This window comes from Anabrus simplex, chromosome 4 (genome assembly GCF_040414725.1).
Source record: "Anabrus simplex isolate iqAnaSimp1 chromosome 4, ASM4041472v1, whole genome shotgun sequence".
Lineage (NCBI taxonomy): Eukaryota > Metazoa > Arthropoda > Insecta > Orthoptera > Tettigoniidae > Anabrus > Anabrus simplex.
Window position 1 is genome coordinate 429,856,349 of NC_090268.1, and position 24,409 is coordinate 429,880,757.

At 40.4% G+C, this 24,409-nt stretch overlaps 1 protein-coding gene across 1 annotated transcript in view; it reads right to left on the minus strand.

Annotated features, from left to right (window-relative positions):
- The window catches only part of LOC136872317 (trehalase-like), a 139,661-nt gene that overhangs the window by 101,548 nt on the left and 13,704 nt on the right, over positions 1–24,409 (minus strand). The window contains exon 2 of the mRNA XM_068227435.1: positions 6,739–7,518. Coding sequence (XP_068083536.1) covers positions 6,739–7,518 — 780 coding nt within the window. The remainder of the gene's footprint in view (positions 1–6,738; positions 7,519–24,409) is intronic.

Sequence of the window (24,409 nt, forward strand, 5' to 3'; positions counted from 1 at the left end):
GGGACGAGAATCTAATTGTGATGGGAGACTGGAATGCAATGGTAGGTCAAGCAAGGGAGGGTAATACAGTAGGAGAATTCGGATTGGGACCAACGAACGAAAGAGGAAATCGGCTGGTTGAATTCTGCACTGATCATAATTTAGTCATTGCCAATACTTGGTTCAAACACCACAAACGACGGCTGTATACGTGGACGAGACCTGGAGACACTGGAAGGTATCAAATAGACTTCATTATGAATAGACAGAGATTCAGAAACCAGGTGTTAGATTGCAAAACTTTCCCAGGAGCAGACGTGGACTCTGACCACAACTTGTTGGTCATGAAATGCCATCTGGTGTTGAAGAAATTGAAGAAAGGAAAGAATGCAAAAGGATGGGATCTAGACAAGTTGAAAAAAGAGTGTGAGGGACTGTTTCAAGGAACATGTTGTAAAAGGACTAAATGAAAAGGCTGAAGGAAACACAATAGAGGAAGAGTGGACAGTCATGAAAAATGAAGTCAGTAGGACTGCTGAAGAAGTGTTAGGAAGGAAGAAATGATCAACAAAGAATCAGTGGATAACTCAGGAGATACTAGACCTGATTGATGAACGACGAAAATACAAGAATGCTAGAAATGAAGAGGGCAGAAAAGAATACAGGCGATTAAAGAATCAAGTGGATAGAAAGTGCAAGGTAGCTAAGGAAGACTGGCTGAAGGAGAAGTGCAAGGATGTCGAAGGCTGTATGATCCTTGGAAAGGTAGATGCTGCAAACAGGAAAATCAAGGAAACTTTTGGAGAAAGGAAATCTAGGTGTATGCATATTAAGAGCTCAGATGGAAAGCCACTTCTAGGGAAAGAAGACAAACAGAGAGATGGCAGGAACATACCCAACAGTTGTATCAAGGTGAAGATGTAGATAATTTGGTTCTGGAACAAGAAGAAGCTGTTAATGCTGATGAAATGGGAGACCTAATTTTGAGGTCAGAGTTTGACAGAGATGTGAGCGACCTAAATAGGAACAAGGCAACTGGAAGTAATGACATTCCCTCTGAATTACTGACTGCTTAGGAGAAACCAGTATGGCAAGGTTATTCTATTTAGTGTGTAAGATGTATGAGACAGGAGAAGTCCCATCCGATTTTCGGCAGAATGTTCTTATACCTATTCCCAAGAAAGCCGGTGCTGACAGGTGTGAAAACTATCGCACTATTAGTTTAGTATTTCATGCCTGCAAAATTTTAACACGTATTGTTTACAGAAGAATTGAAAAACAAGTTGAAGCTGAATTGGGAGAAGATCAATTTGGCTTCAGAAGAAATGTAGGAACACGGGAAGCAATCCTGACTTTACGTCTGATCATAGAGGAACGAATCAAGAAGGGCAAGCCCACATACATACCATTCGTAGATCTAGAAAAGGCATTCGATTATGTTGATTGGACCAAGCTATTTAAGGTTCTGAAGGTGATTGGGATTAGATACCGAGAACGAAGAATTATCTACAATCTGTATAAAAATCAGTCTGCAGTGATAAGAATCGAGGGCTTTGAAAAAGGAGCAGCAATCCAGAAAGGAGTGAGGCAAAGCTGGAGTTGTCCCTCTCCTTTTCAATGTTTACATAGAACTGGCAGTAAAGGAAATCAAAGAGGAATTTGGAAAGGGAATAACAATCCAAGGAGAGGAAATCAAAACCTTGAGATTTGCTGATGATATTGTTATTTTATCTGAGACTGCAGAAGATCTCGAGAAGCTGCTGAATGGTATGGACGAAGTCTTGGGTAAGGAGTACAAGATGAAAATAAATAAGTCCAAAACAAAAGTAATGGAGTGCAGTCGAACGAAGGCAAGTGATGCAGGAAATATTAAATTAGGAAATGAAGTCTTAAAGGAAGGAGATGAATATTGTTACTTGGGTAGTAAAATAATTAACGATGGCAGAAGTAGGGAGGACATAAAATGCAGATTAGCACAAGGAATGAAGAGCTTTCTTAAAAAAGAAATTTGCTCACTTCAAACATTGATATAGGAAATAGAAAGGTGTTTTCGAAAATTTTCCTTTGGAGCATGGCATTTTATGAAAGTGAAACATGGACGATAACTAGCTCAGAAATAAAGAGAATAGACGCTTTTGAAATGTGGTGTTACAGAAGAATGCTGAAGGTGAAATTGATAGATCGAATCACAAATGAAGAGATACTGAATCGAATTGGCGAGAGGAGATCGATTTGGCTAAATTTGACGAGAAGAAGAGATAGAATGATAGGACACATCTTAAGACACCCAGGACTTGTTCAGTTGTTTTTTTTGCTAGTTGCTTTACGTCGCTCCGACACAGATAGGTCTTATGGCGACGAAGGGACAGGGAAGGGATAGGAATGGGAAGGAAGCGGCCGTGGCCTTAATTCAGGTACAGCCCCAGCATTTGCCTGGTGTGAAAATGGAAAACCACGGAAAACCATCTTCAGGGCTGCCGACAGTGGGGTTCGAACCTACTATCTCCCGAATACTGGATACTGGCCGCACTTAAGCGACTGCAGCTATCGAGCTCGGTCCAGTTGGTTTTTGAAGGAAGTGTAGGTGGTATGAACGGTAGGGGTAGATCAATGTATGAATATGACAAGCAGATTAGAGCAGATGTAGGATGCAGTAGTTACGTAGAAATGAAAATGTTAGCACATGATAGGGTGCCATGGAGGGCTGCATGAAACCAGTCTACGGACTGATGACTCAAACAACATATAAGGTATGAATCTGTAGGCTCTGAATCTCGTGCGTGAGTAGTTTACTTATACTATTTAATGGTAGGTGCTGACTCATTGTCCCCATACTGATTAATAGCGTCAAGTTAAACAATATATCTCTGCCCCCGGTGAATAAGCTGATAAGTCATAAAATGAACGTACCTGGTTGAACACATAATCAGATATCTCAAAATGTAGATTTGCTCTTATATTCATTATCTGTATGCGACTAGGAGGAGGGCCAGTGTTTACCTGTTTATGCACTAATGTGGAAAATGTATTGGGGAATAAATTAGTGTAGATATCTCATTTTTGCTAATGTAGTTAATCAGCTTATTCACCGGGGTCGGATATATTTAGATTTCTCACTAGCATTATAATTAGGCATATCTTTATAATTAGCAATTGCGTATCGGCTACAACACTGAATTAAACCACTACCAACAGACTTTAAAAAAAGTACCATTTCAAAATGTGGTAGCGGTTCCAAATTTACTTCCGTCTAATAAGATGGCATGTATGTATGTTTAGTCCTCAGCCCGAAGGCTGGTTGGATCCTCAACAGCTCCGCCATCAGCTGTCATAAATGGCCTAGGCATCACTGAAGAGGCGTACTAGGGAAATGAGGAGTGAGGTAGTTTCCCGTTGCTTTCCTCACCGAGCCAGCCGTTGCTATTACATATCAGTCTGCCAAGCCCACTGAAATGCATGCACCAACTGACCCTATGAGCAACATTTTCACACCATTCATAGCAGGGACTGGCTGCATAAGGAATGGCATTACTAGCATCACTCATACCTCAGTCACTTTCATCTTGTCAAAGCCAAGGATAAAGCTGAGGCAGATCAATGAAAGTAACAATATTGCTCTAGCCCATACCAGAAGACATAGTGCACCGTAAACACAACGTCCTGCCAGCAAAGGCATAATAAGATGGCATCCCAACTTAACCCAGGTGCTGTATAATAATAACAATGGTGAGGGTCATATATTTTCTTACAAGCATAATGGAAAGGTAAAGAACCATTTGCCAACAGAAGTACAGTACATCTTCAAATATAGGTCAAAGTACTCGTCTAGCGTTTGAATGTGAAACTGCTCCCAGGTAAGTTGCGTATGTAAATAGTTGTCATTGCTAATTCCATTTGGATTTAATGATATACGAGTATAAAATGATTATGATAATGATAAGGGCATTCCTCGATACGCTCTACACAGTTTATATATTCGTAAGAGAATACACCTTCACGTTCAATTAAATTAAACTGCTCTTCTCTTCGGGAAAAACGCATCGAATTTCGGTGAAATGTTTAGTTTGGAAATTCCTAGACAGCTTACGAAGACTGATTACCATGAAAGGGAACGAGTCAAGAAATAGCAATTTTATAGCATATCTACCATCTACTATTAGGAATTTTAGAAGGGAATATACCGCTCTTTGTTCTGAGAGAGTAGGTCAATATCCTCATCTGAAGCTTCAAATCCTCTAATAATAAAACATGAATCATAACCAGTTACTTCCTCTGAACTATAATTGGACCCACGAGAGTTGTGTCTGACATTTGAGCGGCGTTGTCATTGTTACCTTCATCTGCGTCTTATCATCCCTTCATACAGGCTGAGTGTTAACAAACAATTGTCTCAGAAAAATTCCCATGGTAAATACAGAAATTGTACAACTAGCCACTAATTAACTAACAAAAATTAAACAAACAACGAAAATAATATTCACAAAACAAATACGGTAATACATAAAGTAGCAACAACTAACACAATTAACACAGTAGCATTCCGAATAATATCACAAAACAACTTAGAGCAAGCCAACCCACGTGGCGATAGCTTCATTAAATGTGGCGTCATTGTTATCGTTGCCATAACAACGGACCATTTTAGAACAGCGTTAGTCAACTTTATCTCGTCGGTGACGCTAAACGGCGGACTCCAAATCTCGGGGGATGTGAACTAGACTCAGAATAAATACGGGGTTAAGTCGAACACAGGTCCACAAATAAGGACCGCTTAGTCTCTGGCCTGAAATTAATTTCTCCGTAAGCCTCTCAGTGTGTTAAATGATTTCCTAGACATATAATAAAAGGCTGAAGCAGTTTTTATGGATCATATTTACGGATATAAAGTGAATTTCATCTACCGCTCAACTAAGTTACATGTTGCAGAAGCGAAGCAATCATTATGAAATATCAAAGCCATATTAGTAACAGAGCTGATGGTAGTAGCCTACTTATTATTATAATTAATTACATACAGTGGTATCAGCACTAATTTTAATTCAAACCCGATTTTCGGACTCCAAGATCCATCATCAATGCTCAAATTATTAAAAACATTTAATTCCACATGAGTGTATTGTCAAAATCAGTTATAACAAGTTTAAAAATGTTAAAATGGAGCCTTGTTGAGATCAACTGTAAAATAAGAAACAAGTGTAAAGGTATTCAAACAATACATATGAACTTACAATTATGTTGAAAAAGGTACGACATACTATAGGAAGGGGTGGTCTATCCTCGTGCTCAAGCTGTTAATCAAGTACTAAACAAACGTTCAGCTTCAAGTACGGGCCACGCTGGAAGCACATGATGTTACGTCACTTCAAGATTGTAAACAAAATCTTACTTGCATCTGTTTCATTTAATTTTTTTTTATCAGTTTCCCTTATATGCGTGAAGGTGGTGGTGGTGGTGATTATTGTTTTAAGAGGAAGTACAACTAGGCAACCATTCTCTATATAACACTAATCAGAGGGAAAAAGGGAAGGGATCCGACACTTCGAAAAATGGAGATATCGGTCAAAGAAAGACAAGGGCCACGAAGGGCGTGAAAATGAAAGACTCCCTAGCCCTCGCAAACCTAATAGCGTCGGGGTCGGAAAAGAACAAGAGTTGACCAAGCGAGGTCGGATAGGATAGACGAAAGTGAGGAGCCTGGCACAAGTAAGTGGAAGCAATGCCAGGACTCAGCTAAGGGCCCCGTGGTCGCCAACCCACGCTCCAAAGATCTCAGTGTTTTCATCTAGGTGTTAATATAAGGAAATATCTTCATTGGGGAAACCAGATAAAGGAATTGTAAGTAAAGGGTACAGATCTCTGCACATGGTTATGAGTGCATTTAGGGATAGTAGTAAGGATGTAAAGGAGAGGGCATATAAGACTCTGGTAAGACCCCAACTAGATAAAAGTTCCAGTGTATGTCAGCCTCACCAGGATTACTTGATTACTGGAAAAAGTCCAAAGAAATGCAGCTCTATTTGTTCTGGGTGATATACGACAAAAGAGTAGCGTTACGAAAATTTTGCAAAGTTTGGGCTGGGAAGACTTGGGAGAAAGGAGACGAGCTGCTTGACTAAGTGGTATGTTCCGAGCTGTGAGTGGATAGATGGCTTGGAATGACATTTTTAGACGAATGAGTTTGAGTGCTATTTTTAAAAGTAGGAAAGATCACAATATGAAGATGAAAGTTCGAAGTCAAGAGTACAAATTGAGGCAATAATCGTTTATAGGAAGAGCAGTTAGCGATTGGAATTATTTACCAAAGGTGATGTCCAATATATTTCCAAATTATTTGAAATTATTTAAGAATTGACCAGGTAAAAACAGAATGTGCCACCTGGGTGTCTGCCCTAAATGCAGATCAGCGCTGATTGACTGAGTCTAAATTCATGAATATCTTGCTTATTATAGTATATATAGTACAACTGAGGACACAGAAGATAAGAAATTGTATTCTCTATAACTTTTGCTACGGATAGAACCAGTAATAACATGGATATTTGAGAAATGAATTTTAGGCCTTCTCCTAAATAATTTCACACAGCGTAAATAAAACGTCCTGTTATTCTGATAGGAGCTGGTTACGATCTGCATAGACGATGTTCTATTTCAACCTGCATTTGATTTCGAAACACACTGCTGAAGTCGTTAAGAAAATACACTCTACCCCAAACACTGAGGCAGTTTACACGGAGAATGAGCGAATTGCTGAGTACTTACCTGTAAGATTCCGGACGAGGACCCTTCGAGTTAGCATAATACCTGGCGAGCATGTAGGACCGTCCATTCTTATGCACTTCAACAGATCTCTTTTGCTTCCAGAATGAATATTCATGCTCCAATACGTCTAAATACTGGCGCACAAATTCCAGGTCCGCAGTTTCTTGATAGTAAGCGTCCACCATAGGGATGAACAGTGGTGGTTGAGACCGTTGGATGTAGTAAATACGGCCGCCGTTCGGGATGTGACCGTATATTCTCACCATGTGAATGAAGTTCTCCAGCATCCCTCGTACAGTATCCTTCATTTCGCAAAGAAGGAGGCCGCGAATTATCCAGTATGTGTCCCAGTAATAGAACTCTCTGAAACGCCCTCCGGGAACCACAAACCTGTTCGGAACGTAGATAAGGGAATATCTATCAGGGTTCTTTGTAACTTCCTTTGATACTTTTCGCGTATGGTTCTTCCAGAGCTTATTCAACTCTCCGGCCCACTCCCTCAGTTTTGGGTCTGAAATGCGGCTCAAGACGGCAGGTGTGTCGGTCCAATCCAGAGGATCTGTCTCTTCCAATTCATTTCCATCTACAAAATGTTCATTCAAAAAAATTTTCACGTGTTCTAAATTTAGTATATTATCGTTAATTTTCGTTAAATGCTCAAAGTTAGCGAAAGTCTCTTTCTCGGAATACTTCATTCTCATATCAACAAATGTCTTTGAGTCCTTATACACGTTAGCCATTTGCATTGTATGTAGAATAGCGCCCTGACAGTATACGAGGCTGCAACAAAAGAAAATACACAGTATTAGTAAGAACTGATTTAATAATTGATTATTATTATTATTATTATTATTATTATTATTATTATTATTATTATTATTATTATTATTATTATTATTATTATTATTACGGAGTTATCCGTGGAAGGCAGAGGTGAAAGAAGGTGCGAGCTGGAATGGGTCTAACTACAAGTCTTAAAGATGAATTTAAAATTTAAATAAAGGTTATATTTACAACAGATAACAACATTTAACAATTTTTACTAGGTGAAATAACAAAGAAAATCAGGTACAATGCAACTTTACAAAAGAAAGCACAAGTTAAGGGGTCTTTACAATTTCTGGGCTACGAGCCCGAATTCGTCAATCCTTGAGTTCTCAGCTCACAACCACAAAATACCAAAGGGCAGAACGCCCCTTATTACATGGAGCACTAGCTCCCAGCAATCAAAATGTCACGCCTCCCCGAGGCACCTTTCAAAATACCAGAAAGAGCTGACCCGCTCTCAATCTTTCAAGTCTATTAAGAGGCCATAAACGGACTTTACTACAAACTGCCCTCAAGGCACACTTATAAATAAACAGGGGTAACTTGTACCCACTCTACTGGGCCTAAAATGAAAAATAATAGGTTACTTTAAATGTCCCTAAATTCAAAAGGAATGGAGGCGTGGGTTAACTCTCCTAAGTACACATTTTAAAACCTAACAGGCACTAGGCCGATTACACAGGGGCTAATCCCAATCCATAGAGGTGACTTGTATACAAAATAAATTTAACACATTAAGAAGGAAGAGAAAAACGATTACGAGAACATAGTCACCTCAAATTCAAAAATGAAGGGGAGCTCGAGAGGGTAAAGCACTCTCTATCCCCGATTTACAGTTGAAGAAATTTGTAGTTTTTACATAGACTGAAAAGGGATTTACATTTTAAAGAGATGGATTACATATTAAAGCAGGGGTTCCCAACCTGGGGGGCGCGCCCCCCTAGGGGGGCGTGGGGCTTTATCAGGGGGGGGCGTGATGTGATTTCCGAATTAATTTTTTAACTCGAAAATTACAATTTTGTGTAATAAACATTTTTCGAATCTCTCCAAGTGATTGTCGCGCCAAGTCAATCGTTCAAAAGCACTGGTAATTGCCTACTGTAGACACAAACCTCTGCGGAGCCGCGAGGTTGGAGGTGAAATAAGGAATTTGCTGTGTTGTGAGGAGCAAAATGTAGCCTGAGAGCAGGTGCGGGAACAAGACCAATTAACGCACGTTTAATTGCACACTTTGTGGACCTACCTGCGTGAAAGTAAACTATGACCAGACGCGATATGTTCCTAGTCTTCAACGATGTAGTAGTTGCTTTCATTTTCCAGTATTATTGTTACATACTGTACAAGGGTTTTCTCATAAACAAAATATATTACATGAAGGAGGTACTTGTATAAATGTCGGTATTATATCGAATTGATCTTTGGCGAGAACAACAGGAGATAAGGTAACAATAGTAGGTTAAATTATAATAAATGTATTTAATATAAGATGTTAGGCTTTCACGGCTAGCGTGAAATTCTATGTAGGCCTACTGGTATTTTGGGCTACAACTAATTAATGTTTAACCACAGCAATTAATGAAACAGTGACATTTTATCACCAAAGATCTTAACTGGCATTAAGTTACTACAGTCAGGAGTCGACATTAACTCTGAAGAACAAAGAATATCGAAGTTTCAGAAGCAACAAATGAAGTGGAAGTTCCTCCTTCCCTCTCACTCTGCGGCATATAGACTCATTTTGTGGGTAGCTCGTCCTTGAATGCTCTGTTGCCACCCCTACATATTCTTATTCTTCCCTTGCAGTCAAATTGGCGAGAGCTACATAGTACAACTGTCCCATCAGAGATGGCGCAGTAATGGCCATGACAACACATCGCGTATAGACCATCAGTGGCCAAGCCCTTCGACTGTTGATTCTGTGCCTCATATACTTTCGCAATGGACGTGTCTGTCAAGTTTATTGTGGGTGTTGTGTATGCTTCGCTGTAACAGTGCGACTGTGTGAATTGTGTTATTTAATATAGTGACTTAAAAAAATTGAAAACGATGTCCAAGGAGAGACTGTACAATGATGACTACATTAAATATAGCTTCACAGTCGTTGAACGGAACGGAATACAACAGCCTCAATGCGTAATCTGCTACTGCGTTCTGCGTAACGATGCGATGAGGCCTGTGCGTTTGGAGAGACATTTAAACACGAAGCATTCAGGCTTAAAAGACAAACTCACATAATTGTTTGCAACTAAGCTCAACTCACTAAAACGTATGAAATTAGATTCATCGGGTACTTTTAACCAAGAAAATGAGAAAGCAGTGGAAGCATTATATGAACTAGATATTCTGATTGCCAAAGACAAAAAAGCATATACATTTGGGGAAACATTAAAAAAGCCATGTATGTCATTAGCCGTAAATATAGTTTTGGATGAAGGGAGTCGGCAGAAATTGTCTAAAATTTCTCTTTTTGATAACACAGTGAAGTGCAGACTTCAAGAACTATCAGAAGAAATTAAAATGCAAGTTTTGGAGGTGAAAGAATCTCCAGTGTTTTCAATTCATTGTGATGAACTGGTTGTATATTGTCGATTTGTCGACAATGGAATTTTAAGAGAAGAAATGTTCTTCTACCAATGTTTGAAAACAACTTCGAAAGCTTGTGATGTGTTTTCTGCCATCGATAGTTTTTTCCAAGAACGTGGAATTTCCTGGGAAAATGCAGTGTGTGTATGTACGGATGGTGCACCTGCTATGATTGGGTCACATTCAGGGTTTCTCAAATTGGCGAAAGATAAAAACCCAAACATCATGGGAACCCACTGTATAATTCACAGGCAGGCTTTGGCGGCCAAAACCTTGCCCCAAGATTTTAATTCGTAACACTCTAAAAGTCGCTATAAGAATTGTGAACTCTGTGAAGAAAAGTTCTTTACAGACGAGATTGTTTGAAGCACTTTGTGTTGACCTTCAAGCCGATCACAAAACTCTCCTTTTTGCTGGCTATCAAAAGGGAACATGTTGGCTCGGCTGTTTGAATTAAAGTCTGAAGTTGAAATTTTTCTTCTTGGTGGAGGTAAGAACGATTTGTATGAAGTGTTTACTGACGCCAATTTTATCGTCTCATTGGCATATCTTTGCGATTTTTTGAAGCATTGAACAGTTCGAACTTAAAGCTCCAAGGCAAAAACTTCAATATTATGCTTGCTTATGATGCCATCAGAGCTTTCCTGGAAAAAATACAGTTATGGAAACGCGGCTTCAGTTGAACAACTTCTCATCCTTTCACCACCTCCAATGAAATTTTGCCGGAAAATGAACGTGATCGTAATAAACTTAAGGTGCAAATTCAGTCACATTTGGATTCCCTGGCACAACAATTCAATTTCTACTTTCCTGATACCTCGTCAGATGAATGGTCCTGGATGTTAACAAGAAGTCCGTTTGCCATTGATATTGAAGCATTGCCAGCACAACTTCAAGAAGAGCCATAGATTTGAAGTGTGATTCAAAGCTAAGAGATGATTACTATATATATATATATATATATATATATATATATATATATATATATATATATATATAAATATTAGGACTGGCCGACGTTTGGGTAAACTGTATTGCAGTGTATCCTGAAATGGCCAAAGAAGCATTGCGTGCCATTGTCCCATTTTCAACGACATATTTATGCGAGTCAGGATTTTCAACGCTGAGTGTCATAAAAATAAAAACAAAGCAACGCTCTCGGCTAGATGTTGCAAGTGATCTCCTCTGTGCTCTGTCAAATATCAAACCAAACATACCGAATCTTACCAAGAGAAACTAGAGTCAACCCTCTCACTGACATTTGTTGACTAATTTAAGGATTTATTGTAAAAGTGTGTTCTTTGTATTGTGCTAAAATGAAGTTAGTATGCCATAGATATAAAGCGCGTACTTCATATTATTTTTTTAAAATAATTGAATAACGGAATAATTCATTACGTAGTGTCATTAGGTTAAGTCTGTATCCTCCAGGTCAGTTTTTTTTTGCTAGGGGCTTTACGTCGCACCGACACAGATAGGTCTTATGGCGACGATGGGATGGGAAAGGCCTAGGAGTTGTAAGGAAGCGACCGTGGCCTTAATTAAGGTACAGCCCCAGCATTTGCCTGGTGTGAAAATGGGAAACCACGGAAAACCATCTTCAGGGCTGCCGATAGTGGAATTCGAACCTACTATCTCCCGGATGCAAGCTCACAGCCGCGCGCCTCTACGCGCACGGCCAACTCGCCCGGTCCAGGTCAGTTTATCGGAGAGGTTATAGAAATGACGGGGGAAGGGGGGGCGCGATGACCACCCGTACCTGAAAAGGGGGGCGTCAGCTGGAAAAGGTTGGGAACCACTGTATTAAAGATTTCGAATCTTCCCCGCGAGTTAAACTGCTGAGCTAGCAAGAAAATATTTTAAACGGCCATTACCTTATTGAAGATCTGTTGCCCGAAGAAAGAGGCGCTTCCCGCCCCCTGCTACATATCCACACGCTAAGCTAGATGTTATAGAAGTGGCACGGAGACAAGAAAATCAGCAGTTTTTATACCCTCGCGGAAAATTCGAGACCTTTCTTGAATGATTAAGACCCGACCACATACGTTTATTGGCTAACAGCAAAAGTTACACACAAATCGATGAAGAAACACCTTATTGGTGGGAAATTAATTACAGAAATTTAGGATTGATTAAATTCAAAACAGGCGGAAAGAAAGCTTAATATTTGCAATCCCCAAATGAAAGAACAAAATTTAGTAAAGATAAAACTTATGAATACAAAATTTCTCCAAGAAAGTTCATTCCTTCGCACCAGAGTGCATTATCATAGTTTTTTAGTAGAGACATCTGTTAGAGAATGTCCACACTTCTTGATTAACAAAAGCAAATCAAAAACACCCAGTGACATCTTCTGATAAACAGTAGAGTTGATTCAGTTGTTACAGTTCGGGGTTTCTCCTGTAGAGAGGTACTTTAAGGCGGAAAATTAAAATTTGCAGCGTAGAGGTGTACCAACCGGTACAATTATTATTATTATTATTCTTGTTATTATTATTATTATTATTATTATTATTATTATTATTATTCATTATCTAAAGGATTTGCCTTGTCGCTGCAACCATTGGTCTCTTCTCTCTGCGATCCTTTTCATCTCTCCATAACCTTGGCATCCCATCATCTCAACTACCACTTCAATGATCTTCTTCCGTGGTTTCCCTCTGCCTTTCTTTCCCATCACCTTGCCTTAGAACAACTTCTTTATGAAGTCATTATGCCGGAGAATGTGACCAAAAACTGACGCTTTTCTGCTTTTTATCATTATTATTATTATTATTATTATTATTATTATTATTATTATTATTATTATTATTATTATTATTATTGTACCGGGCGGTACACCTCCACGCCGCTAATTTAAAATGTGCGCCAGTTGAAACTCCTCTGCTGGAGGAAATCTGAACTTTATTGACGGTATTAATTTTCAAGTTTCTCAGAAGATGTCACTACCTGGAAATTTTGGAGTTTTTGAACTGTGTCATTTTCGACGTATTTTTGTTTTGCTTGTTGTAAGAAGTGTGAACTTTCTCTTCTAGAGGACACTACTGAAGATCAACAATAGTGCACCCTAGTGCGGAGTGAAAGAACTGTTTTTTTGGAGAAATTTTTATTTCAAAAGTTTGTTTCTTGTTAAATTTCTTTCTGTTATTGTTTAAGTTGGCTGTATACCCCTCTCTTTCCCCTTGTTTTGTATTTACCCAATCCCGAATTTCTTTTATTAATTTATGACCAATCCGAGGTATCTTCCCCCAACTTGAATATGTTGCTGTATCCTACCCAATAAAGAGTTTGTGGGAGGGTGTTTTCATTCCCCTAACGCCTCGAACCTTCCGCGAGAGGATATAAACTGCTGATTTTAGGGTCTCCGGGCCACTTCTGTTCCATCTTTCAGTGTGTAAAGTACATAGCAGGGGGCGGGAAGCGCCTCTTTCTTCGGCGACAGTCAACAACCAGGTAATGGCCGATTAATTACTTCTTTTCTTGCTTGCTCAGCAGTTTAACTCTCGGGGCGGGTCCGAAGTTTTTCCATTATGTAACCTTCCTTAAAAATGTAAAGAAACTCGTATCTATTCTATCTTTTAAACTACGTATTGGGATAGAGAGTGCGTAACCCTCTCGAGCTCCCACTCATATTGTTTTGAGGTGAACTTATTTTCTCAACCTATTCTTCCTTAACATTATGTAAATTTGTTTCTTTTCTAAAGTCACCTCCGTAGTATGGGATTAGCCCTTGCATCAGCGGCCTAGAGCCAAATTAGGTTTTAAAATCAAAGTGTATTAGGAGCGCAGATCGCCTCCTCTCAAATTGTTATTTTGGAGGTCATGTAATTACCCCTTTTCATTTAATAGACCTCAGTAGGTTGGGTATTTTTCCCCTGTGTCTATGTCCATTGAGGACAACTTGAAGGTGGAGTTTGGTGTGGCCTTTGAGAGGCTTAAAGTTGAGAGCGAGTGGCTCTTTTCGAAAATTGAGTGTTGTATACCTCGTGGAGGCTTTTCGGTGTAATGTGGAGCAAGTGCTCCTGAGCATGAATGGGGTTTTCTGCCCCTCTGTTAAGACTTATTTTGAAGTAAGGTTGGGCTGATTGCCCAAGCATTGTGAAGTCAGGGCTCGAAGCCCAAATTCTGTAAATATTGTAACTACCCTTTTGACTTGCTACTCTGTACCTGCCATGTTTGTTATTTCTTTATTTTGAAAATATAACCTTGTTAAATTTTACATGCACTATAATTTCGTAGCTTGAGACCCGTTCACACCCGCACCTTCTTTCAGCATAACTACCGCAAAAACACGGTAACAAGTGGTAGCAGAGCGTGGTTGAATGGGTCTCAATTTAGCCCCTTTTGACGGCTAAACATTGTTTTGTTCCGAACTCTAACAATTTTCTCAGTTGCTGGAATTTTTTGATTTTATCAAAATTGTTCTGTCATCATGCCCGGCCCTCGCGATGTTCTCCATCTTAACTATTTGCGCAAGGAGGAGTTAATCTACGAATTAACTATTAGAAATGTGCAACCTGGAGGCACGGTTGCAGTAGACACAAATAAGCTTAGAGAGTCCCTTGATTTGCCCATTTCCATTCCCACCTTGGGAGAGAAAGAAGTTGACGACTCTCTTTCCACGATCGTCGAGAATATTACTGGGCTAGATTCTGTAGTTAGTTTTTTTGATGAAAATGATCCTTCTCCAAATCAAATTAAGCGTGTGCAAGCCAGGCTACATCACTTTTCAAATAGAGTTAACGATCTGTTGTCTCTGAAGTTGAATGACGTTCAGAGGAAGGAAGCTAGTACGCTGCTTGAAAATATTTCTGAATTATCTAGCAAGGTCACTCAATTGTTAACGGGGGAGGTTCCTCCCAAAAGCGATCTACCCACCACAGTGAATGTAGGTAGTGAGGAAGAGCCTCCTAAGGGGGAAGCAAATAGGAAAACCATTGCTGCTCAAACAACCTCTGCCCCATTGGACGAGTCTGAACGCCGTAACTCATTAAATAACGTACGTCCTGAATTAACTTCCTTGCCATTGAAACCATTACCTACTATGTCACCCGGGTTTAGTAGCTTGCCTCATCCATTGGCAATGTTGCTCAGAGGTATCTCTAAGTTTTCCGTTAATACCACCAGTGACGTAATTTCATTTTTAAGATTTCTAGTTGAATTTCAGGATCATGCCCTTGTGTTTTCTCTTTCTCCATGTCAAATTTTGCAAATTATCTATCCTTATGCAATTGGTATTCTCTCTGACAAAATAGTAAGAGCCATAGCTGAACAGTCATCTATTGAAGATTTTCATGCACACTTGCTTGCAAATTTTATTCCCGCCCGCGCGAGGTCATCTCTGATTCAGAAGTACTATTACCGTGTACAACGCTTGGATGAAAACTTGGCTGATTTCATACAGGACATTAAGTTTTATACTAGGGTGTTTGCTCTTCACTTCCCGGAGGATCAGATTGTACAAGCCATTGAGGAAGGTATCTCACCATCCTATAGGTCATATTTGTGTTTCGCGGCGTGCCCGCAAACTTTCTCTGAACTTGAAGCATTGGCCGTCTCAGCGGAAGGAGTTAGATACGCCGATTCTTTGCGTGTCGCGAAAGAACCCCCTCCTTCTTTTAGTAATCCTCGGCCTTCACCTCGCCGACCTGTCAATTCCCGTAAATGTTATGCTTGCGGGTCGCCTGACCATCTTCGCAATAAGTGTCCACTGATCAAGTCGAGTGGGACAAGGAATGGGGCTGGTTCATCACAAGGCTGTTTTAAATGTGGGGCTTTCTCACATATCGCCAAGAATTGCACAAACTCAAATAGCACCCCCTCCTGCTCAACTTCTGGTGCAAATTCCACCAATGCCAATAATAAAATGTGACTAGCGGCTTCGGCTGAGTCGACTAATTCTGCTTCCCAAGGCTCAGCCCCTGACAAAAAGGTCGTGAATTCAGGGAACGATCAGTCTTCAAATTCATCTTTTGAATGCCCTAAAGAATGTCTTAGGATTGCGGCGGATACCCCCGCACCTGTTCCTTTTCTTATGATTGAGTTAAATAACGAGCCTATAACCGCTCTATTAGATTCAGGCAGTGTTTGTTCAATTATTTCGGACCAATGGTATTCAAAATTTAAGTCTGTTTGTAAATTACCTGACTATGATTCATCTCCTGTTCAATATGTTTCGGCTAATTCATCCCCATTACAAATTCTAGGTTCTGTAAATGCCAAAATTCGTATTTTTAAATTTACATGGAAAATCAAACTGTTTGTGGCTAAGCACTTGTCTTGCCCCATCATACTGGGAGCGGACTTCATTTCTCACACTGGTCTTGTGCTCGATCTCCAGAGTAAGTCGTGCACATTCAAGTTTGCGTCCAATTGTAAAATTCCCTTTTTAAAGTGTAATTCTGTATCATGTTCATCTATTTCGCCTACCCAGGATGAGATGTTGTTAGACCTTAGACATCTACCTGAGGAGCAGGCTGATAGTATTCGTAAATTATGTCAGTCATTTCCAGAGGTTTTCTCTGATACTCTTGGTGTTACTGACCTTATTGAATACAAAATTGAGGTCACGGATTCGATTCCTGTCCGTTTTCCACCATATAGGCTATCTCCACCTAAAATGAAGGCATTGAAAGAAATCATCGATCAAATGTTGAAGGATGGTATTATTAGGCCCTCTAAGTCGGCGTATTCTTCGCCTATTTTTCTAGTCCCGAAACCCCAAGGAGGCTTCAGGCCTGTCATTGATTATAGGGCTCTCAATCGGAAGGTGGTGTTACAATCTGTGCCCCTTCCTGACCTTCATTCTTGTTTTTCATGGTTTCGTAAGGCCAAGTTCTTTACTACCTTGGACTTGAATCAGGCCTATAATCAAATTCCCCTTGCCGAAGAGTCTAAACACCTCACAGCGTTTGCCACGGACTGGAACTTATACGAATACAACCGCGTGCCTTTCGGGCTCCCCACGGGAGCAGCTGTACTCACTAGGCTACTAGATAGGGTCTTCTCCGACATCAAATTTGAGTACTTATATCACTACTTTGATGATGTCGTCGTATTTTCAGAGACTTTTGAAGAACATCTAGATCATGTGCGAGAAGTTCTCAATCGCCTTCGCAAGGCTGGGTTAACTGTTAAGTTGCCCAAGGTTGCCTTTGCTAAGCCCTCTATGTCATTCCTAGGGCATATTGTGTCACCTGATGGTGTAGCAGTCGATCATTCTAGAACACAGGCCATCCGTGATTTTAAACCTCCCAAGGACATTAAAGGTATCGTCAGGTTCATTGGTATGGTGAATTTCTTCAGGAAGTTTATTCCTAACTTCGCTAATAGAGCGGCGCCCTTAAACCTTCTTCGTAGGAAAGGCATCAAATTCGAGTGGGGACCTTCTCAACAAGCCGCTTTTGAAGATCTTAAATTAGCTCTCTGTAATGCCCCTGTACTTGCTATGCCTGATTTCTCGAAGAAATTCATCGTCCAAACCGACGCGTCGTCGTCAGCAGTAGCTGCAGTCCTTCTTCAAGAGACTGAACTAGGGAGGCGACCCATCGCCTATGCATCTAGGACTCTATCTGCTCAAGAAGCCAAGTATTCCATCTATGAGCTCGAAGGTTTGGCAGTCTTATTCGCCTTAGAAAAGTTCCGTCTCTATCTGGAACACGTCAAATTCGACCTGGAGACAGATAATCAAGCCTTAAGCTGGGTCTTAGGTAGGCCGCGTCGTACTGGTCGTATTGCCCGTTGGGCCATTCGTATTTCTGCCTTCCAATTCGATGTCAGGCATATCAGAGGTACCGAAAATGTTGTTGCTGATGGACTCAGCCGTATGTTTTCTAACGACGTCGAGACCCATGAACCAGTCGACAGTTCATCACCTTCCGAGTCCATACTATCAGATGTTAATGCCATCTTAACAGATGCTCCCATGCTCTTTAGGGATATCGAGAAATACCAACGTGAAGATCCGACGCTGGCTCCGATAATGGAAACCCTTTCTTCTGGGGAACATGTCGTCCCTTATGTTCTGAGGAATGGTGTTTTATGTTGCCCATCGAGGCATGATAAGATGATGAAAGTGGTCGTTCCAGCTGTTCTTGTACCTATGATCTTCAAGTATTATCATGAGACCCCATTAGGAGGGCATCTTGGTATCTTTAAAACTCGTGAGAAGATTCGTGAAATGTTCATCTGGAAAGGTATGGACGGTGAAATCCGTGAACTAGTGAAGGCTTGCAAACCCTGTTTGCTTAGTAAACCATCCATGTCCACCAAGGTAGGCTTTTTGTCTTCTCATCAAGCGTCGCGCCCCATGGAACGCCTGTATATTGATTATGTAGGACCCTTCCCCCAGTCTAAGGGAAATGCCAACAAGTTCAACTTTGTATGCGTAGATGGCTTTACTAGATTTTCCTGGTTATTTCCGACTAAGCTGGCTACCGCTCAGTCTACCATTACTTGCTTAAATTCTATTTTTGCCTCTTTTGGTGCGTGCCAATATATTGTGTCTGATAATGCTAAGGCGTTCACATCAAATCCTTTTCGTAAATTCTGTTTTGACTTGTCCATCTCTCATGTAACTACTTCTGCTTATTACCCTCAACCATCTCTGGCTGAACGGGTTAACCGTAATCTCAGGTCCGCGCTTATTGCCTATCATCATGAAGATCATTCCAGGTGGGATACGTCCCTGCATTGGTTAGCTTTTGCTTTGAATTCGGCGGTTCATGAATCACATATATTTACTCCAGCCTCTTTGATGTTCAAGTTTGTTCCCAACACGCCGCTCTCTAACCTCTGGTCTCTGAGTGACATTCTACCCGAGACAATAGATCCGGATAACATTAAAGATCTTTGGAAAAAGGCTAAAGCCAATCTTAAAGTGTCTCATGAAAAGGTTAGGGAAAGGTATGATCGTGGACGGAGACCCACTCCTTTGAAGGTAGGTGACCAAGTTATGGTCAAGAACTTTGTTCCCGCGGGCAAGCTTGCCCCCAGATTTCATGGGCCTTGTATCATTCTCGATTTTCTTACGCCGGTTACGTTGTTATTAAGTAATCCAGCCACCGAGAGGATATTTAGGGTTCACCTGTCACAGGTGAAACCAGTGTAAATTTTGTGTCAACTTGCTTCATATAATTTGAAAGGAATATGAAGGTTATACTTTTTTTTGAGTTTCACTTTTAAGGCTTTCTGCCCCTTCTATAAAATTTAGTTTCATATGTAAGTATTTTTGTAAACCCTCCCCGCACCGTTAAACTGCCATTCTGTCCTTACCACGGCCATTACCACGCTCCCGTCTCCTGCTATACACACTGTGGCTTGCTTATATTAAATGCCATGGATATCTGCACGCCGCTGGCCCCTCAACCTCTCCACCAAGCCTGTGCCCTCAAAAAATGATGATGGTCCAACAATTCTGCCGCCTAGTTTTAATGTTTCAGTGCCCCCGCAGCCGCGTGGCACCGTGCCGCGACTGGGCTAGAGGAAGGGCCCCCTCGACCCCAGCGAGGACGACATGTGCACGACGAGCCGGAGCTCTCCTCCCGGCCAAGGCTGATGTGCGGCGCACGACCTGCTACTTGCCCGCAGCCTGTATATGTTCACCGCGGGCGCGGCGTGCTTCAACACCACTGCTCCCCTCATAGTGCGGGCGAGCGGTATCTCAGGGTACTTGAGGGGTCCGAGCGACCTCCTTTGGACGCAAGCGGCAACGGCCGGTCTGGCCATCCAACTTAATCAACATCAACTACATGGACAGTTACTATAAGCAATGACTACACTTGGGAATTCAACAACAAAATCTGGTGGACTTAGAAAATTTTTCCTCGACTTTAAAACTAAAGTTTTCCTTCTCAATTCAACCTTCTACAAACTTAAAAACTTTACTTCTCCAGTTACAACAAAAAATTTGAAACTGAATCAAACCACATTAAGAAAATCTTATAAATTCTTCGGCAATTAATCTCCATATCTACATCAAAACTTGGACCTTGTTTTTAAACAAATTTCATGTGTCACCCCTGGAGGACCTTTTGGGGGGGGGGAAGGTCTGTACCGGGCGGTACACCTCCACGCCGCTAATTGAAAATGTGCGCCAGTTGAAACTCCTCTGCTGGAGGAAATCTGAACTTTATTGACGGTATTAATTTTCAAGTTTCTCAGAAGATGTCACTACCTGGAAATTTTGGAGTTTTTGAACTGTGTCATTTTCGACGTATTTTTGTTTTGCTTGTAGTAAGAAGTGTGAACTTTCTCTTCTAGAGGACACTACTGAAGATCAACAATAGTGCACCCTAGTGCGGAGTGAAAGAACTGTTTTTTTTGGAGAAATTTTTATTTCAAAAGTTTGTTTCTTGTTAAATTTCTTTCTGTTATTGTTTAAGTTGGCTGTATACCCCTCTCTTTCCCCTTGTTTTGTATTTACCCAATCCCGAATTTCTTTTATTAATTTCTGACCAATCCGAGGTATCTTCCCCCAACTTGAATATGTTACTGTATCCTACCCAATAAAGAGTTTGTGGGAGGGTGTTTTCATTCCCCTAACGCCTCGAACCTTCCGCGAGAGGATATAAACTGCTGATTTTAGGGTCTCCGGGCCACTTCTGTTCCATCTTTCAGTGTGTAAAGTACATAGCAGGGGGCGGGAAGCGCCTCTTTCTTCGGCGACAGTCAACAACCAGGTAATGGCCGATTAATTACTTCTTTTCTTGCTTGCTCAGCAGTTTAACTCTCGGGGCGGGTCCGAAGTTTTTCCATTATGTAACCTTCCTTAAAAATGTAAAGAAACTCGTATCTATTCTATCTTTTAAACTACGTATTGGGATAGAGAGTGCGTAACCCTCTCGAGCTCCCACTCATATTGTTTTGAGGTGAACTTATTTTCTCAACCTATTCTTCCTTAACATTATGTAAATTTGTTTCTTTTCTAAAGTCACCTCCGTAGTATGGGATTAACCCTTGCATCAGCGGCCTAGAGCCAAATTAGGTTTTAAAATCAAAGTGTATTAGGAGCGCAGATCGCCTCCTCTCAAATTGTTATTTTGGAGGTCATGTAATTACCCCTTTTCATTTAATAGACCTCAGTAGGTTGGGTATTTTTCCCCTGTGTCTATGTCCATTGAGGACAACTTGAAGGTGGAGTTTGGTGTGGCCTTTGAGAGGCTTAAAGTTGAGAGCGAGTGGCTCTTTTCGAAAATTGAGTGTTGTATACCTCGTGGAGGCTTTTCGGTGTAATGTGGAGCAAGTGCTCCTGAGCATGAATGGGGTTTTCTGCCCCTCTGTTAAGACTTATTTTGAAGTAATGTTGGGCTGATTGCCCAAGCATTGTGAAGTCAGGGCTCGAAGCCCAAATTTTGTAAATATTGTAACTACCCTTTTGACTTGCTACTCTGTACCTGCCATGTTTGTTATTTCTTTATTTTGAAAATATAACCTTGTTAAATTTTACATGCACTATAATTTCGTAGCTTGAGACCCGTTCACACCCGCACCTTCTTTCACGCATAACTACGGCAAAAACACGGTAACAATTATTATTATTATCATTATTATTATTATTATTATTGCACCAAAAGGTACGCCCCAACGCCGCGCATTTAAATCTAGCGCCTAAATGAACTCCCCTATTGGGAAAACCATGAAACTGGAACTATACCAAATTAGAACTTTACTCAGAAGGTGTCACCACAGAAATCTGATATAATTTTGTTATTGCGAAGTTTCCTGAACTATGTGAATTTCTACTTGTTTTGTTTTCCATTCATCAAGAAGTTTGGACATTCTCTCATAGTTGTCATTGCTAAAACTATGATCATGCACCCTGGTGTGAAATGAAAGAACTTTTGATTTAAATACGTTTTTTATTCATAAGTTTTTTTTACTAATCGATGTTCATTTATTTTTGGGATGGCAATATTTATCTTTTCTTTCCGCCAGTTTTGAATCTAGCCAATCCCTAATTTCTCTAATTAATATTCTACCAATGATAGTCTTCTTCTTCTGCTTCTTCGATTTTGAGTGTAACTCTTAAAGTACCCAATAAACGTGAGAGGATGTGGTTAGTTTAATCTGGAATGGTCTCGAACTTTCCCCGAGGGTTTATAAACTGCGGATTTTCACGTCTCTTGGCCGATTGATCGTCATCTTACTGGGTGTGTGTGTCAAGCAGGAGGCAGGAGGCCTCTTCGTCAGCTGCTAGAGCTTCTATAAGGTAATGGCCACATAACATCTTTCTTTCTTTCTTGCTAGCTCCGCAGTTTAACCGGAGGGAAAGGTCCGAATCATCACCTATGTAACCTACTTTTCTGAAAATGTAACTTCTGCCGGCTTATGTAATAAAATCTTTAACTGTAAATTGAGGATAGAGAGTGATGTACCTTCTCGAACTCCCCTTCATATTGGTTTGGGGTGACTACGTTTTGTAACTGGTTTTCTTCCTTTCCGTAATGTCTTAATTTATCATTATACGAGTCACCTCAGTAGTTTGGGAATAGCCCCTGTTTCTCCGTGCTAGTGCCCTTTAGGTTTTAAGTGCTCGTATCTAGGAGTGCAAGCATTCGCCTCCTGTCATTTTGTGTTCGGGCCATTTATTTAACTGGTATTCCTTTTTACACGAAGGCCCTATAGGTTGGGTACGAGATACCCCTGTTTCAATTTGTGAGTTGGGCCATATGGAAGGCCAAAAGGTGTAAGATATTTTTGGTGTTGCCTTGAGTAGGCTTGAGAACTGAGGGCACGTTAGCTCTTTTTCAAGTGTTGTAAAAGTGCCTCTGGGAGGCCTGATATTGTAATTTCTGGAGCAAGTGCTCCCTGTATTAGGAGATTTCTGCCCTTGATTAAATTTGTGCTCTTTTGTAAATTTGAGCTGAGTGCTCAAGAATTTAAAGCGGGGGGCTTGATGCCTAGATTTTTAAACAGTCACTAAATTTTGGATTTTCTTGTCTTGTCTAAAATTTGTCGGTGTACCTGGCGTTTCATTGTTATAAAATGTTGTTAAGGTGGAAAATATAACCTTCAGTTTAAGTTTTAAATTATTTTCTTGACATTGTAAGCATACCCATTCATCCCGGTACCTTCTTTCACTTCTGTTCGTCCACAAATATCCCGGAACAATTATTATTATTATTATTATTATTATTATTATTATTATTATTATTATTATTATTGTTGTTGTTGTTGTTGTACCAGGAGGTACACCTCAACCGCGTGCAGTTAAATTAAGCACCTTGAAGAACGCTATCTATCATATAAATATTGAAACATCTAGTACAAGAAGTTGGGACGTTGATGAAAAGGTGTCACTACTAAAATGATAGAGTAATATGTCATTTTAAAGTTTTCTAAACTGACTGGATTTTTGTTTTGTTTTGGTGTATCACTGGAAATTCAGACATTTCTCCATCGATGCCTCTCTAAAAGAACTGATGTCATGCACTATGGTGCAAAGTGAAATAACTAGAAAAGTTAAATTTTTTTGTCTTTACAGGTTTTCTGAACTGAATTGACTTTCCCTATTGTTGATATTTCAAGGTTTGCAATACTTCTTATTCATCCCGCCAGCTTGGGAGTCTGGCCAATCACAATTTTTGTGCATTTAATTTTCAGCCAATCATAGGTTTCTTGTAACTTTTGTCTGTCCAATAAATTAAGAGGATGTGTCCAGATTTAGTCCAGAGCCTTCTCGAACCTTCCTCTTGGGTATAAAAGCTGGTGCTTTTTCGAGTTAACTTGTTTTACTGACCGTCGTATTACTGAGTGTGTGTGCTAAGAGAGGAGGTGGGGGTGCTCATTCTTAGGCAGGCAGAACAACAGCCCAGGTAACGGCCACCAGTTTCCTATCTCTGTAGTTATCTCCACAAGCGGAACTCGAGGGGAAGGTTCCAATCTTTAACTATGTAACAGTCAATATCCTAAAATGCAAGCTTTCTGCCTTCTAATGTAAAATTTCATGTAAGTCCTAAGGACTTAAAATAAATGGGGATAGAGAGTGCGTTACCCTCTCGAATTCCCCTTCAAATAATCTTGAGGTGACTACGATTTTGTAACAGCTTTTCTCTTGTAAATTGTAAATTATCTTGTCCATCTAGTCACCTCAGTAGTTTGGGATTAGCCTCTGCATCATCGAGCCACGAGCCCAAGTGGGGTTTTAACCTTGGTTTTCAAGGAGCGCAAGTGTACGCCTCCATACATTTTCGATTTTGGGCCGGTAATTTACCCTGTTCTTTTTCACGAAGGCGCAGTAGAATGGGTACTAGGTACCCCT